The following is a 17,229-nucleotide window of genomic DNA, read 5'->3' as shown; positions in this document are numbered from 1 at the left end:
AAAAAATCGACTAAAGCTAAAAGCGACGCTAAGGCAGGACCCAGGATCGAAGTCACGACCGATGACAACGACTGGAAAGCGATCCGCAAGTCAATCGAACAAAAAGTTCGCAATCCAAAGGTCCGATCGATAAGGTCGAAAACAGGTCTAATTCTCTTCCCTGAGGACGACGAAACCACCATGGCTTTGCGTCGTACGTCCAATCTAAAAGAAATTCCAGCTCGCAGACCCCGCATTATTATCAGAAACGTAGATAGCCTACTTGAAATTGACGAAATTCCTTGGGCAATTGTTAATAAGAACACTTCCCTGAATATCGGCGAGGCTGACATTGGCAATATCAAGCCTCTATTCAAAATGGGTCCTATAGGAACAAACACGTGGTACATTGGGTGATTGAGGTCCACCCAGATGTCTTCTCTAAAATGGAGAATAAAACTGTGTACCTTGGCCTTACAAAGTGCAAAATGAAGGTCTATACGTAAATGACACAGTGTTTCAACTGCCAGAGCTTTGGTCACACAGCCAATTTGTGCAGGCGACCACGACTCTCGAAAGTGCACATCTGACCAGGTAAAATGCGCTAATTGTAAATCGCTAATCCACAAGGCTTCGTCGGCGACCTGCCCAGCCAAAACGTCGGCAGTTAGAACACTAATACAACGCACAAATTTTAATGTGACCAACGATGTGCAACAAGTCTGACAAAATAAAAATTAAAGTACTGCAACATAACATTAACCGTGATCGTATTGCTAGTCATCAGCTGAAATCTATTTGCGAAGAGCAACGCATAGACTTTGTGCTAGTGCAAGAACCATTAATAGTCAACTGCAGGATTTATGCCTTTGAATGCTGTAGGTCTTCGTACATCAGCAAGACTACAGGCGCAGCAGTAATCGTCATGACTAATAAATACAAAACTTTACACTTAAGTGCGTTTTCGTCAGACCATGTAGCCGTAGTTAGGGTAACCTATGGTTCTAGGTCCCAAGACACGATAGTACTGGTCTTGGCGTATTTTAAATACAGGGTCCGTCAGAACAAACGCATGTTTTTCGAAATAATACTACACTAAAAGTAATTTCTGTAAAATAATTTTTATTTCATCAAAAAATGTAGTAACATATGCAAATTTTTTTTACTGTAACAAAATTTAGGTTTTAAAAATAATGTCAGTCATATGGCGCCCTTGAGCCGCAATGCAGGAATGCAGGCGCTCCCGAAACGAGTCCATCGCGTCAGTCGGCATCTGTCCCGGAACTTCACTCACAACTCGTGTGATCTCGTCCTTAAATTCATCTAGGGTTTGTGGCTTGTATTGATAGATTTTGTGTGGTTTCAACAAGACGGGGCAACATCACACACAGCTCGTGCCTCAATGGAGGTTCTTCGCCAAAAATTCCCCGGACGTCTCATTTCACGCTTTGGTGACGTTCCGTGGCTCCCTCGCTCCCCTGACTTGTCATTGTGTGATTTTTTTTTGAGGGGTCACTTAAAATCAAAAGTCTATCAATACAAGCCACAAACCCTAGATGAATTAAAGGCCGCCTTTACAACCAGCTCCGCAACGATTTTCTAGCTTCGAACCGTAAGCATAAACTCGCGGCCTGGCAAGATTTCGCGAACGATCTCAACGCCAACCCTTGGTCGAAGGCCTTCAAGTGGGCAAAGAAAGGAAGCCAATCGTGTCCTATTCCAAGTTCCCTACTCAAATGAGATGGTACTTACACAAACTCCTGCGATGATACGGCGACCGCAGTATTTGATAAATTTATCCCTGCTGACCCGAACCAAGGTAACATCCTTTATATGGGCCCACTAGAAAACAAGGAGGAACCAGTCTCGGCTCTTATAAAAGATGCAGTATGGCGCATAAAGCCTTCAAGCGCCCCTGGTATCAATGGCATTACGGCCGGTATGCTTAGAAAGGCTTGGCCAGCATTATGCATTCCTATTACCATCCTATTTGGTAAGTGTATCTCCAATGGCTTGTTCCCAGATTGCTGGAAAACCGCCAAACTCATCCTCATTCCCAAATCTGGCACACAGGACGCGGCTCATATAAAATCTTATAGACCGATCAGTCTTCTACCGGTCCTCGGGAAAGCCCTAGAAACACTTATCATTAATAATATTGTAGCCGAAACCAACCTTAATGCATATGAAGAGCAATACGGGTTTACTACTGGTCGCTCTACAGTAAGCGCGCTAGAGGTGGTAATGAAGAGCGTTAATTCGACCAAATCTAGGCACGTCTTCGGCACTTTCCTCGATATCACGGGCGCCTTTGATAATGTCAAATGGTCCCCTCTGATAACACAAATGATAAAACTTGGCGCGTCTCTAAACACCGTACGTATGGTTCGCTCTTATTTGGACAACAGATGGGCGTGCTTCGACCTGGAGAATACCGAGTACTCTTGTAGACTACAGCGAGGCTGCCCTCAGGGCTCCCAGCTAGGCCCGACGCTGTGGAAAGTCGCAATCTCTGCCATCTACCAAGAGTGCACTAGCACGGAAAATTCGAAGCTGATTACATATGCGCCGCCAGACCCATAACGGCGTGCGGACGCATCGAGAAACAGCTCGATAAATTCAGCTTATGGGCAAAAGAATTCGCTCTCAAATTTTCGGCGGGAAAAAGCCAAATGCTGTCCCTTAAAGGAGGCTTGGAGCAGGGCTTCACAATTGGTTTTGGTACGGCAGCAAACGCACCTAGAATTTTGTCCTCAGCCACAGCTAAATACCTAGGCGTGATCCTAGACCCGAGACAGAGCTACTGGGGCCACATCCTAGCCGTCTCAGGGAAATCTAGCGATCTTTACAGTAGGTCTCTCTAATTGGCCTATAATTCAGCCAATTGGGGCATGGGTCAGGCTGCAGCTCGCGCCATATACAAGGGGGTCTTTCTACCAAGAATAACATACGCCGCCGAAATTTGGGGCAAGAACGCGCTTCTGGTAAAAAGCCGCAAAAAGTTAATCAGCGCATAAACAGCCCCATTATTAGCCATTACTAGCGCATATAAAATTTCGTCATCAAATTGTCTACCAGTTGTTGCGGGTACACTCCCCCTCGATCTTGAAATCAGACACGCAGCCGCCAAGAGGCAATATGCTAAACAACTCATAACGCTAGAAGAACTAACGTCCCACTTCGACGGTCTGATAAACGAGTGGCAGGCGCGATACGACGCTTCTGAAAAAGGAAGTTGGACTCATAAGATAATCCCGTCGATTCGGCATAGAAAAGAACTTACACTGCGCTCAAAATGTTCGCGAAAGCAGCTTTAACAAACCGCACCGACCGATAATCATTCAAGCTAATCATTTGGGTTTAACACCTGGGTTAAGACCCTATGGGTCAGAACGCAGCCCCGTCATTTGACGGAAGGCATAGTCTCGGGGTTTTCCCGATGGACAAGTATGGCGGAAGCGGCACAAGAGGGGGAATTCGCTCGAGCGCGTTTTGGCCCGGGTCGTGTCCATACGTCAGGGACGAGGAGTACGGCCCTGCTGCGGGGGCCGTTCAGAATTCCACATCAGTATTTTCTGCTCATCGTACGAGGCGACTAAAAGGGTATTTGGCCAACGGGGTCGGCGCCCGGGGCGCGGACGCACCGAGACCTCCGGGAACTAGGGCGTCGAGAGGTTCTCACCGCGACCTCACGAAGAGCGGGTCGATCACTGGGCTTAATCACCTGGTGATGCCTCTGATGGCGGGGACGGGCCCACCGTGAGCCCAAGGTGCAGGACCTAAATCTCGGGAGAATTTGAAGCTGAGGCTAGCCGCCTACGAAACTTCGTTCGAGCATTCCACCAATGATGCGCTTCATCTTACGAGGAGCAATAATGGTACTTCGGGATGTGGGGGGCCCCTAGGTGCTGAGAGATTGGCACCGAGCCCTCACACGTCGATCATGGCGGACACCGTCCTTGGACGACGGCGGTTTGGTTTCAGAGTGGCAGTTTGCTGGAGCATATTATGTGGTTAAAGATCGCATGCTTGATCAGGGGAAAGTTGCCGAGTGACTGTACCGGGCCGACTCGTACGGCGACAGCCGGCTGAGGATGCGCGGTCTCTCCTTAGCGCCCACCCAGCTTTTCGCTGGAGCTATATGCAGCGAAGGTTGTCCGTAACCAAAAACGGAAAGAAACTTGGATAGATTGCGGCCTTACCAAGGTGGCAAACGGTACCTGTTATGCTCCAGCCAAATGGTACGGGCTCGCCGGTGCTTGTCTCCGCGTAAGCCCGGTGCTCGTGGTCCTTAGACGACGTGCGTCCGTCAATGCTCGGCAACTCTCCTGCGGAGGGTTTGTCGAGTGGCGGTCGTATGCCTCTACGGCCCTTGACTAGCACGCCGTGCTAACATAAGGTCCGTAGTTGTAGGCGGACGATTTGCCGCAAGTCTTCTCTGAAGATTTCAAACCCGGGAGCTTTGTGACCTTCAACTGCGTGCCCCCTATGGTATTTCCGCTTTCCAAATTTACTTTCGTCAATTTCCACTTCAACACCCACTCCACCGATTTTAACTTTATGAGCAACTAGTCCATCATACATAGCTTCTCGACAGAAATTTGACCAATCAACAATAGTATGACGGCTAATTTCTAACTCACTCGTAATGAATGAATGCGTGGTATGTTGGAGGCACAAATAGGACAACGCAACTATTTTAAATATTGAAAGGTGTGACTTTTCAAAAAATGTATTTTTTCTCATTGATACCTGATAGTTACACTTAGTAGCTTTTTGATTCCTAACCGAACATTTCTCACGGCACCTGGGTTAAAAAAGGATCGATTTAGAATGTACTTACTAGATAGCCAGATAGGTACTTACCTCCAAACAAAGCCATCGATAGTATCATTCCGTGACACTACTTTTAAATTATGACCACGAGAGCATTTGTATTCTCCACTTTTTGGAATTAAATTCCACTCTTGGAATAGAATAATAATATCCTCATTAATTTTCCAGGAGGTTTCGCAATTAAATATTTCAAAAAATTTTAAAAGATTTAAATTTGACATTATAACAGTAAACTGTTTAAATATATTAAAATAAGAATTTCTTAAAAATGACCTACTCGCTATTGCACTTTCGCACAGACTGATTTTATCGTATTTATCGTACTAAGTACCTTTTAGTCTTCGTTCTATATTTATATCAATATCGCTATCTTATAACTATCTCATTATTACTAAATTGTATATTATTACTAATGTTAACCCGATTAAATTTTTTGTTTTTAAATACATATGTGTATATTCTAACGCTATGATAAAATAAACTTGCCCACATAAACCGAATCGAGTGCCCATATTAAGCGGCTTTATTTAACATACATTAATATACATTTGTATTGGGACCAGATCTGTTTGCCCACAATGAGCGGACACCCATATTAACCGGTGCCCACATTAAGCGGAATCCATTGTATATACATATAGTTACATATACCTATATAATGGAAATTGATTCAATAGAGTATTTAGCAGGCTGGGTGGCTAAAAAATATAGGTCTATAATGCCTGAAATAGGATGTACAACAACAGAGTTCAATAAAACAAACAATTTATCAGGTCACGACTACATGGTGCCATCGTAGATTAATCATTTGTCTTATGGTGGATTAATTATTCCAAGTAATTATTTTAAAGAAATTATTTTTCGAATTGAATGGTGTTAATACGACTATTGAGATCGATGAAAGCTGTTTCAGTAAACATAAATATAATAGAGGAAGATAGTCACCAAATCATTGGATTTTAGGTGGTATTTGTAGAAAAACCAAAGAAACTTTTCTAGTTCCTGTTCCTGAAAGATCAGCACGAACATTTTTGCCATTTATTATTGAACATGTTGCTGCAGGTACGACAATAATTACTGATGAATGGCGCTCCTACCAAAGGCTAGATCTAACTTTTCAACACATGACCGTGAATCTTCTATTAATTTTGTAGATCCTAATACTCTGGCTCACACTAACACTATTAAGAGTTCTTGGGATAAAATAAAGTCTCGAAATAAAAAACAGTGGGGTAACTACTGACCAATAGGTACTTGGTCGAGTACATGTGGCGTAAACGTTACGGTCCTAATAATTTATTTGAAACAATGCTACAACATAATATTGCACACTTCATACGCCCAGAATCAAAATGATATAATATAATATATAGATTAAAATCATATATCATATAATCATAGATCTAAAAACACGGAAAACCCCCCAAAAAATGGCGGTAGTGAATTAACGGAACAGGTTCAAAATGGATTTATTTATTTATTCAAGAATGTCAGTTGAAGAAAAGTTTGAAAAGGTAATTCAGACTTACATTAAACAAAGAATAATTATACGTTTGAAATATTTTAATTACAACAGTCAATAATTTAAACAAAAAAGACAGTCTAAAATTCAGTTCCAAAAACTCAACAAGTAGAGGAAAGTAATGACCAAAAAATATATATTTTGTATTATATATTATATTTTATTTATTATTATTATATATATATTAATATTATTTATTTTAACATATCATACAGAATATAATTTGTAATTTTAAATTTAAAGTATAAATAAATGCCCTTAAAAATGCTATATCATTTTTTTTTTTTATAGAATTTGGTATTTTAATTTGGAATTTATAAATAATTTATAATTATTATTTATTATTTTATTCCAAAAAAAAAACCAATGAATATTGGAAAAATTGACAATGTGTATGGTCAAATCTAATAAACCTATTCAACGAAAACAATTTAAATATTTTGAATAAGCTAATTATGTACTTAGAAAGCATTATATTAAGATTCTTCTTCTTCTGACCTGTTAATACGGACCATTGAGGTCCTTTGCCGCTTCCACAATCCTTCTCCACTGATCCCTATCCGTTGCCATGTCGATGCTGAAGGTGTTGTTTATTTTTGACAGGTCTTCTCTTCACCGAATCAAACCATCTCTGGCGTGGTCTCCCCAGCGGTCTCTTTCCAGTTGGGTTCCCCAAAATAAACTTCCATATGAGGCATCCTTCTGCCCGCCAAACGTGGCCTGCCCATTCTATTCTCTTACTACGAATTGCCATATACTTGGATTGCTAAAAAGTCTTTGTATCTCGTCATTCTATCTTCTTACGAATATCCCAGAATTCACATTATACACTTGCCCATATATTTTCCTTAAAATTTTCTTTTCGAAGATTGAAAGTTTTTCTTCATCTCCTTTTGTACTTGCCTATGTTTCACATGCATATGTTGCTATGGGGCGCAAATATGTGATATATAACCTCTCTTTCGTTCGGCGCGACAGAAGCTTTGATGAGAACATCTCTTTCATAGCATAATAGCTTCTATTCGCTGCGCACATTCTAAGCTTGATTTCGTTGTGGTTATTATTTTTCTCGTTAATATTTACACCCAGATATTTAAATTCTTCCACTTGCTCAAATGAGTATCCATTTACCTTGATATTTTTCTTTAGGGTCACCTGCCTTGACATAACCATATATTTTGTTTTGGCTTCATTAACTAATAAACCCATATTATGACTAGCTATAAATAGTCTCTTTGCCCTTTCTTCAATTTCTTTCTGAGATATTCCTAGAATGACGATGTCATCCGCATACGCTAAAAGTGTGATAACCCCAATTCTTTCCATCTCTTGTTCCTCCAGGATGTCTCTTATTACTTTTTCAAGCGCCAAGTTAAAAAGTACTGGCGATAATGCGTCTCCTTGTCTCAAACCGGTTTTAAATTCAACATTTTCAGATGTCTCTCGCGTGAAACGTGTCTGTTGGTTGCATATTTCAACTAGTTTCACGATTTTCTTAGGTATTCTAAAATTTCTAAGCGAAATCCATAATTGTTCTCGGTCTATACTGTTGTACGCTTGCTTAAAGTCTACGAACAGAATATGAAGATCTTTATTGTACATTTTTTTCATTAATTGTCTTAATGTAAAAATATGATCGGTGGTAGACTTTCCTCTCTAAATCCAGTTTGGTATTCTGCTAATATTTCTTCTGCATATACTTCTAGTCTTTTTAGTAATGCCATTAACAGTACTTTATACGCCTAGTCCAATAAAGATATTCCACGATAATTCGACACTATCCCAATATCTTCCTTCTTAAAGATTGGGCAAATTATTCCTGTCTTCCAATCATTAGGGATCTGTTCGTCACGCCATATATCACTTATCAGGGATTGCATTTCTTTCATTATATCTTTCCCCGCTATTTTGAATAGTTCCGAGTTTATGTCATCTTCTCCTGGGGCTTTGTGATTTTTTAGATTTTTGATGATATCTTCGATTTCTTCCAAGTCTGGTTCTCTACATTCTGGTTCAGCCGTTTGAAAGATCAGTTCTTCATATCTAGTTCTGGTGCCTTTATTTGTCTCACTCGCGTTTAGTAGGATATCAAAGTGCTGCCTAAAATTTTGTACCATTTCTCCTGGTTCCGAGATAAGATCATTCTGGTCGTTTTTTAGAAAGAGTGTTTGTTGTTTGAAACCTTGCTTAAGGTACTTACAGTGTTAGAAAATTTTTCTTGGGTTATTTCTTTCTTCTTCAAGTGTTTCTAGTGCTTTCTTTTCAGCTAGTCTTTTTTCTCTCCTAATTGTCTTATTTACTATCTCTTTAGAATGTTTATATTTTGCTTGATTTTCTATCGATGAATTTTGTATCATGTTCAAGCGGGCTTCATTGCGTTTTTTAACCGCTTCCATACATTCATTATTGAACCAACTGTTCTTTTTGCTGGATCTCGGTTCTGTTTTGAGATTTTCTGTAGCGGAGTTTATAACCTTTTTGATAATTGTCCTTTTGGTTTAATGACTATCTGCTGCAGTGTTTTCTACCCTTTCATTTATATTTCGAAGTTCTTCAGCTTTTCTTGTCCTATATTGTCTAATTTCTACTGGATCTTTAAGTCTTTCTAAGTCTATTGTATTTGTTTTATTCCTACCTTTATTCTTCTTCCAGCTTACCGATAGTTTTTCAGTTAGGGTCGCTACTACAAAGTAATGGTCAGTATCCCCGTCTGCTCGTCGATAGCTACGAACGTTCTTAAACCATGAACGATGCAATTTATCAATCGTTACGTGATCGATTTGGTTTTTTGTTGTCGCATCCGGGGACACCCATGTCTGTTTGTAGATATCTTTTCTCTGAAAGTAGGTACTGCTAATGATGATATCACGGGACATCGCAAAACTTATAAAACGAGTTCCATTATCATTGGATACGATGTGGAGGCTTTCTTTGCCGATTATTGGTCTAAATACATTTTCCCGGCCTATTTTTGCTTTCATGACTCCAATTATTATTTTGATGGCGCGTCAGGGGAGTCAATCATATGTCCTTTCTAGTTCTTCATAGAAAGCTTCTTTAGTTTCTCCGTCTTTATCTTCTGTCGGAGCGTGGCAATTAATTATTACTATATTCTGGTCACTAATTTTTAGGCTGATGAAACATATTCGTTCATTTATGGCTTCAAATTTATTGACGTTATGTAATAGTCCATCGTTTATCATAAAGCCAACTCCAAATTCATGCCTCTCATCCCCACATCCACTGTAAAAGATTGTTGTTTCATTATTTTGATGCTGCCATTACCCTGCCATCTCATCTCTTGTTATGCTACAATTTGCAAATTATATTTTGTTACCTCATCAATAATTATTTTCAATGCTCCTGGTTTGAAGAGGGTTCTAATATTCCAAGTACCAATCCGTAAATTCCTGATGGTTTTCCTGTTTCCGTTTCCATTTCCATTTCTGTTATCCTTAATCAGTGTCCGAGGCTTATTTAGAAGTTTCTTAACAATGAGATGTTTTTAGAGTGATGGGGTTTTGGCCCATCGACAAACCTTCATTAGGTGATGGTGATGGTGCTTCAGGGATGAGATCTTAGTGTCCGCCTACTTACCTGCGACGGCTCGAGGCCTTCATCTAAATGATATCTTCGAAAAGAAACTAGCTATCTGGAAATCTAGCCCAGGTTTGCCATTCAGATTAATGGGTTACAAAACGAAAGGTGATGTCAGAGATGACTTTCATCAGCGCAACAACATCAGACTGTTCTGTCATCAGATCAAGACAGTCAAACGCGTAGCTTTACCAGACTGCTGTGCGTACGTACGTACGAATTTGCCTTGGGTGGTACCCGCCGTGTTCTGTCTCGATTCGGGCAATTGAAGAACATCAGTGCATATTAAGATTAACCAAAAAAATATGCACTGCATTGAAATCCGGGCACTATTTATTAATCTGCATACTGCATAAAAGATACAACATTTATGGGCTTACGGCAGTCAGCATTTCGGCAACAGAGCGTCGTCGCCGACTATCGTGTACGGCTGACGCGGCCCAGCGCAAAGACCGTTTGAATTTGAACGGCATTTGCGTGAATAGTCTCGCCAGAAGCCCTCTCTCAACCACAAGTTGACGACGGACGACGCCGACGCGCGACGATCCGCGTCGGAGCGTCGGACCCGCCGCGACCGTGAACCGGCCCTAGACAAACCAGTCATTTCCACCGCACCGTACGTAACCTGTTCGCCACTACGGACCCGGGCAACACAACCAGCGAGCCCACCATAACACACGCTACGCTCGTGACGTGGCAGTCCAATGACCCCGACACACGTGACATAATTGACAACGGTACACCGGACACGACGGCGCGCAATACCAGGCAAGCCGCGGAAAAAAAGAACAAATACGTTCTTACCGATGGCCTCCTGCGAATAAATTTGCACGACCACACACCCGTCATTATACCACGACAAAAAATACAGAACGTGATTTGGACATACCACGATCACGTCCTAGCAAACCACCCAGGCTGGAAAGAAACATACAGGGCGATAAAACAGCGCTTTTACTGGAAAGGTCAAAAGAACGACATCCGACTGTATGTCAAGTCTTGTCACATATGCGCGTGCACCAAACCCCTAAACGCGCGCGCAGATGACCCAATGACCGCCAGAACACCCCGCCACCCCTGGGAGGTAATCAGCATAGACCTCATGAGCCCCTACCCGCGCACGAGTAGGGGAAAACAATATTTACTGGTTGCCACGGATATGTTTAGTAGGTGGACCGAGGCATACCCCCTAGGTACAGCCACTACAAAAACAATAACCGAAACGCTCGAAAGAGAATTCTTTTCGCGTTACGGATACCCCCGTGTGTGCCTAAGCGACAACGGCCCCCAGTTCGTAGCAAACGATATGCGCAACGCGATCGAACGGTGGGGAGCCGAGGGCTGGACAACCCCGGTATATCACCCGAGGGCCAACCCCGTCGAACGGCGCAACCAGGAAATAAAAAAAGGTCTACGCGCTTTACTCACCAACGGTAACCATAACACATGGGACACCAAAATTCCCCCTATATTATTTTCGATCAGGAATAGACGCAATGTCCAGACAGGATACCCCCCCTCGGTACTCGTCTTCGGCAGAGAGGGCAAACGACCGGGTGTTTGGGCACTGAGTAGGACAACTGCCGACCCAATCGAACACATAAATAGGGAGAGGGTAAAGCGTGAGAAAGACGTACTGGACATACCACCGGTAACAGGTGGCCAGACGCAACCCACATATAAAACAGGTGACGTCGTTTACTACAAAGCGCATCACCTGTCAAAAGCGCACGACAAATTTCACGCCGGTTTCGCACCAAAATGGTGGGGACCGGTAAGACTGCACAAACTCGTAGGAAAAGGTGTATTCCTCACGGACCAACAACCACCGCGCAAAATTCACGTGTCATGTCTGAAACGCGCGCCAACCACAACACACCCACACCCCAACACCACCACAAAACAATAACGGCAGGTAACGCTAATTATTGGTTATTTTATTTTGTTTTCATCACCCACAAACAGTCGACAACAGCACAAGGATGAACACAAAGCCACAGTCAACAGCAACCACCCCCCTACAGCAAGCCGCAGAACTGCTGGAACGCACCCAGCAGTTACTGAAGGTAGCTACCGCGGAGGCAGCCGCCCACGCGACTACGGCAGCACGGGTGCGCCGGATGTCCACGGCAGAGCTACGCCGGGACCCGGTACTGTGGGCAGCCTACACCCGCGGGTGGGACGACCGCACGTCGGTCTTCCGCAAGGCGACCGACGTGAGTCTGACACCCGCGGTGACCGACAGGTCCCGGAGCCCTAGACGGCACGTACAGCCGGCTGGCACACCGCGACCGCCCCAGATGCCGCAGTCCGCACGGTTGATCCGCCCACCCCCGCAACCACTCATGGCAGCACCGGTCCCACGACCGAGGGCGTCGACGAAACCGCCCGCGCCGACCACAGAGGAGGCTAAAACGACGCCGAAAACGGCAACGCCGATGTCGTCGCGGCAGCGCCGGAGCATCGCAAGGAAGCGGAAATTTGTGGACAAGAAGAAGCCTACCGACCCCACCTCCTCTCAGCAATTCCGCCTGGAGAAACCGGCGTCCACAACCCCAGAACCGGCAACATGTTCAAGGTCACTGGAGGCGACCGACAAACCTGTCCCCGAGACCAAGGCACCGGAGGTAGCAATACCTACCGGACAAGCCGAGGCCACGGAGCTGCTGTGCGACATGGATGTCGGTCCACCAGACGACGTGGACATGGAAACCGTGTTCCAGAACTAACCCCGCCCCCACGACGCCACCACAACAGGACTAGACAGGCCGGAGTGAGACCGCTGCACCCAGCCGGAATACCCCTCCTCCGAAACCTATCTACCCCAACCACCCAACCACCCACACAGCCACCCACACAACCACCCACACAGCCACCGGATGCGGCCGGACAACCGCCGTCACTGGTGGTTTGGGGGGGGGGAGTATGACGCGGCCCCGCGCAAACACCGTTTGAATTCGAACGGCATTTTGCGTGAATAGCCTCGCCGGAAGCTCTCTCTCAACCACAAGTTGACGACGGACGACGCCGACGCGCGACGATCCGCGTCGGAGCGTCGGACCCGCCGCGACCGTGAACCGGCCCTAGACAAAAACCAGTCATTTCCACCGCACCGTACGCGACAGACCTTTTGCGCCGTACCGTGCCCACCGTCTATTCAACACCTTTCTTTTTTTTTCACATTGGGGTTTTTATTTTTACCACTTTATTTGTGTTATTTTTTCTGCCTACAAATAAAGCCCCGTCGTACCCCAAAGACTTGTGTTGCTTTATTTATTCATTTTTCCCCCGTGCTCCTCCCGTGTGCCGTTCAACCACCATCCGACGCTACCTCACCATCACCCAGTGACAACCGTAGGTACGCGTCAATTGTATGTATCTTTTATATATAATATATATAAATATATATGAATATGTTATACCGTTACACGTAAGCAATACATCTAAATTATTATTATTTATTATCCAAGAAAAAGACCAATAATCAGTCCAACGCCAGGACTTGACCCCACAAGACTCTGCTCCGCAACAACGGGGCTCAAGTGCTGGATCTTCGATGACAAACAAGGATAGTCATCATACATGTGGACGTAAGTAATATTAAAAAGTTGCGATTGTGCATTCACACAGTGAGGTTGTGCGTACTCTTGATAGTGTTATTGTTATTACAGTTTTAATTTCAGCAATTATGACTATGACATCTACAAATACTCAAAATTGTTCCATTTGTTCAATTACATTCGCTGAACTTGATACGCCCGTTAAATGCGATGGATGCAATTTAGTATTTCATACTAAATGCACCAGTCTATCGGTGAGTGAATTAAAATGTCTGTCTCTAAAGAATCGTAATTTAAAATTTTTTTTGTGAATCCTGCAATAATGGATTACGAGATATTCCAGAATTAAAAATTTTAATAAACCGTTTGCTTAGTGAAGTTAATGAACTTAAAAATCACAAAAATAATATTAAAAATTTTTCAAATTTTTCTGAAGAACTTATCATTAATGAGATCGGCGAGCGTAATATAAGAGCTTCCAATCTAATATTATACAACATTACAGAGTCCAACTCAGATAACACCACGGACAGAATTACCCACGACTCTAATGTTGTAAGTAATCTTATCGATTCAATTATTACTAGTGGTGATAAAAATATTAGACCGATAAAGTTATTACGTTTGGGTATTCGAGGTCATGATAAACCTCGTCCAATTAAAGCTATATTAAGCTTACCAGCTGATGTATTCGAAATATTAAAATCAAAGAAAAAATTACTATCACTTAATCCGCCTTCCAATATTGGTATCAGCTCAGACCGTACATTAAATCAAAAAAACTACATGAAAAAACTTCGTGAAGAGCTGGAGTCTCGTAGATCAAGTGAAGGGGGAGCAGAAACGAATTAATTATCAAATACGTAAGAGGTATTCCAACAATAGTCTCCAAGAATGATCGTCCTAAAACTCGTGATGTAAATTTTTTTTTTTAATTAATATGTTTTACCAAAATGTTCGTGGTCTACTGACTAAAATTCCTTATTTACGTAATGCTTTATTCAATATTTATTATGATGTTATTTGCTTAAATGAAACTTGGTTAACTAGTAACATTTTTGACGCCGAACTAAGTTTTAATAATTATAATTTATACAGAAATGAACGGGTTTTTAAGTCTCAAAAAAACTAGAGGTGGTGGAGTATTAATTGCTATAAATAAAAATATTATCTGTGAATTATTAACTGTTCCTTCTGTAGTTGGAATCGAGCAAATATTTTTAAAACTCACAGTTAACAATATAAAAATTATAAAAGGTTGTGTTTATATACCACCAGATGCATCCACTGATATGTATTCAAATCACTGTGATATAATTGAGTCTATACATTTTAAATTTCCCGAACATTATTTTGTAATAGTTGGTGATTTTAACTTAAGTAATTTTGACTGGTCTGTTGATCCAAATACACAAAATCATAGTTCTGGTGGCATCATATTTAATAGTTATATCAATTTTTTGAATCTAAAACAATGTAATATTATTAAAAATTGTCTTGGCCGAACACTCGATTGTTTAATGCTCAGTGCGAATGCTGAACTTACGTCTATCTCTCAATCGGTTGATTGGAGGTGCATACAATTGATAAATATCATCCTCCCTTAGACTTTGTTATTAAATTTAAATATTCCTCAGTACGTGATTCTTATGAGTCACCGTATATTTTCAATTTTAAAAAGGTTAATTTCAATGATATATCTCTTTTTCTTTCCAATATTGATTTTGATCTTAATCTTAACAAGGATCTATCACTTGACGCAATAGTTGATACTTTTTACGAAATTGTTTATCAATCATGTAATCTGTTTGTTCCGAAAACTAAAATTTATAATGATTATTCCCCTGTATGGGCAAAAATCCGGAGCTCAGATATCTTATAATTAAAAAGAAATGTGCTCATAAAAAATATAAACTATCTCCTTCTCCTGTCAATTATAAAGAATTTTCTCAGCTTCGTAAAAAATGTAAACAATTAATTAAAATCTGTCACGACCAATACATTTCGGATCTGGAGAATAATTTACAAATAAGTATAAAACCTTTTTGGAAGTATGTAAATTCTTTAAAAAAAAATAAAAATAATATCCCAGACTGTATGAAATATAATAAAGTGACTTCAAGTAATACTTCTGAAACGGTCAAATTATTTGCAGATTATTTTTCCAGTGGCTATGAAAAAAGCTCTTTAAACTCTGACGAGGCTGTAAAGTTATCCACTATTTCTTTAAATAATAATAATATTAATTTAAGTTCATGGGCTATTAATCCTGATGAAATCTATGATTATTTATTTTCTTTAGATCCACATGCAGGGACAGTACCCGATGGTATACCATCAGAGTTTTTAAAACAGTGTTGTACTGTACTTGTAAAACCACTACATTTTATTTTCAATAAATCATTGAACCTGGGCTAATTTCCGGATTCTTGGAAAAAATCGTTTGTGACTCCGATTCATAAGACAGGAGATAAACATAATATTACTAATTATAGACCAATTTCTAAACTATCTATTATTCCAAAAATATTCGAAGCAATAATAACTAAAAAATTATCCATAATTGTTTCTCCTATCATATGAAACCAACATGGGTTTACACCAAAAATGTCAATCTCCACCAATATTTTACTTTACCAATCTAAAATACTAAAAGCCTTAACCGATCATGTTCAAATAGATTCTATCTACACTGACTTTCAAAAAGCTTTTGATAAGGTCACTTACTTATTAAAAAAATATCTACATTTGGAATCCATGAAAATTTTTTAAATTGATGATTATGGTCCTATTTAATAAATCGTACTCAAGCGGTAAGTGTCACATTCCATATCTACTTACTTCTCAGTTACTTCTGGTGTACCACAGGGTTCCAATTTAGGTCCTCTTTTATTCATAATATTTATCAATGTTTTACCTTCAATTTTCGATAGCACGGTCGATATACTGTTATTTGCTGATAACGCAAACATTTTTTCTACGATTTATTCTCCATCAGATGCAATAAAATTACAAAATAACTTGAATAAATTTGTAACTTGGAGTCGTCAAAATAGCTTATCAATAAATATCAATAAATGTAATGTTATCACTTTTTCACGCGCAGATAATCCCATTAGTTTTGAATACAAAATTGACAATTGTTCCGTCATAAGAGTAACCTCAATCAGAGACCTAGGGATTATTTTTGATTGCAATTTCTCTTTCACTTCTCATATAAATACTATTACTAAAAAGCCTTTAAAATGCTTGGTTTTATCAACCGAAATACAGTCAACTTTAAAAATATTAAGGCATTGAAAACTTTATTTTTTGCGCTTGTTAGATCACACCTTGAATTTGGTTCGACAGCCTGGTCACCTAATTACATCACTTTTATTGGTCTAAATGTTCAACATAAATTTTAAAAATTATTGAGTTATAAAATAAAGGTTCCATTTATTTCAAATAACTCGCATAATATACGAATAACAACTGTTATTATAATACTATAATAATAACTGAATTAGGCTTTATATCTTTAGAGGTAAGAAGAAAAGTTACAGATATTATGTTTGTTTATGATTTGTTAAATGGTCATATTTTTTCCCCAGAATTGCTCTCTATGATAGAGTTTAATATAACAAACCATCGTTTAAGAAATTCAAACCTATTTCATGTACCATTTTACAAAAATAATTATAGCTCCATTTCTTTCTTCCCAAGAGCATTAAAACTAGCAAATCTTATTACTGA

At 40.6% G+C, this 17,229-nt stretch overlaps 1 protein-coding gene across 1 annotated transcript; it reads left to right on the top strand.

Annotated features, from left to right (window-relative positions):
* Positions 1-13,490: 13,490 nt before the first annotated feature.
* LOC132925092 (uncharacterized) lies at positions 13,491-14,346 on the top strand. Its single transcript, XM_060989515.1, has 3 exons — positions 13,491-13,524; positions 13,618-13,782; positions 13,931-14,346. Exons 1-3 carry the CDS (start codon positions 13,491-13,493, stop codon positions 14,344-14,346), a joined length of 615 nt encoding a protein of 204 aa, XP_060845498.1.
* Positions 14,347-17,229: the final 2,883 nt, after the last annotated feature.

This window comes from Rhopalosiphum padi, chromosome 3, assembly GCF_020882245.1.
Source record: "Rhopalosiphum padi isolate XX-2018 chromosome 3, ASM2088224v1, whole genome shotgun sequence".
NCBI lineage: Eukaryota > Metazoa > Arthropoda > Insecta > Hemiptera > Aphididae > Rhopalosiphum > Rhopalosiphum padi.
Note: the sequence above shows the minus strand (reverse complement) of the source record. Positions and strands in the feature narration are given on the sequence as shown.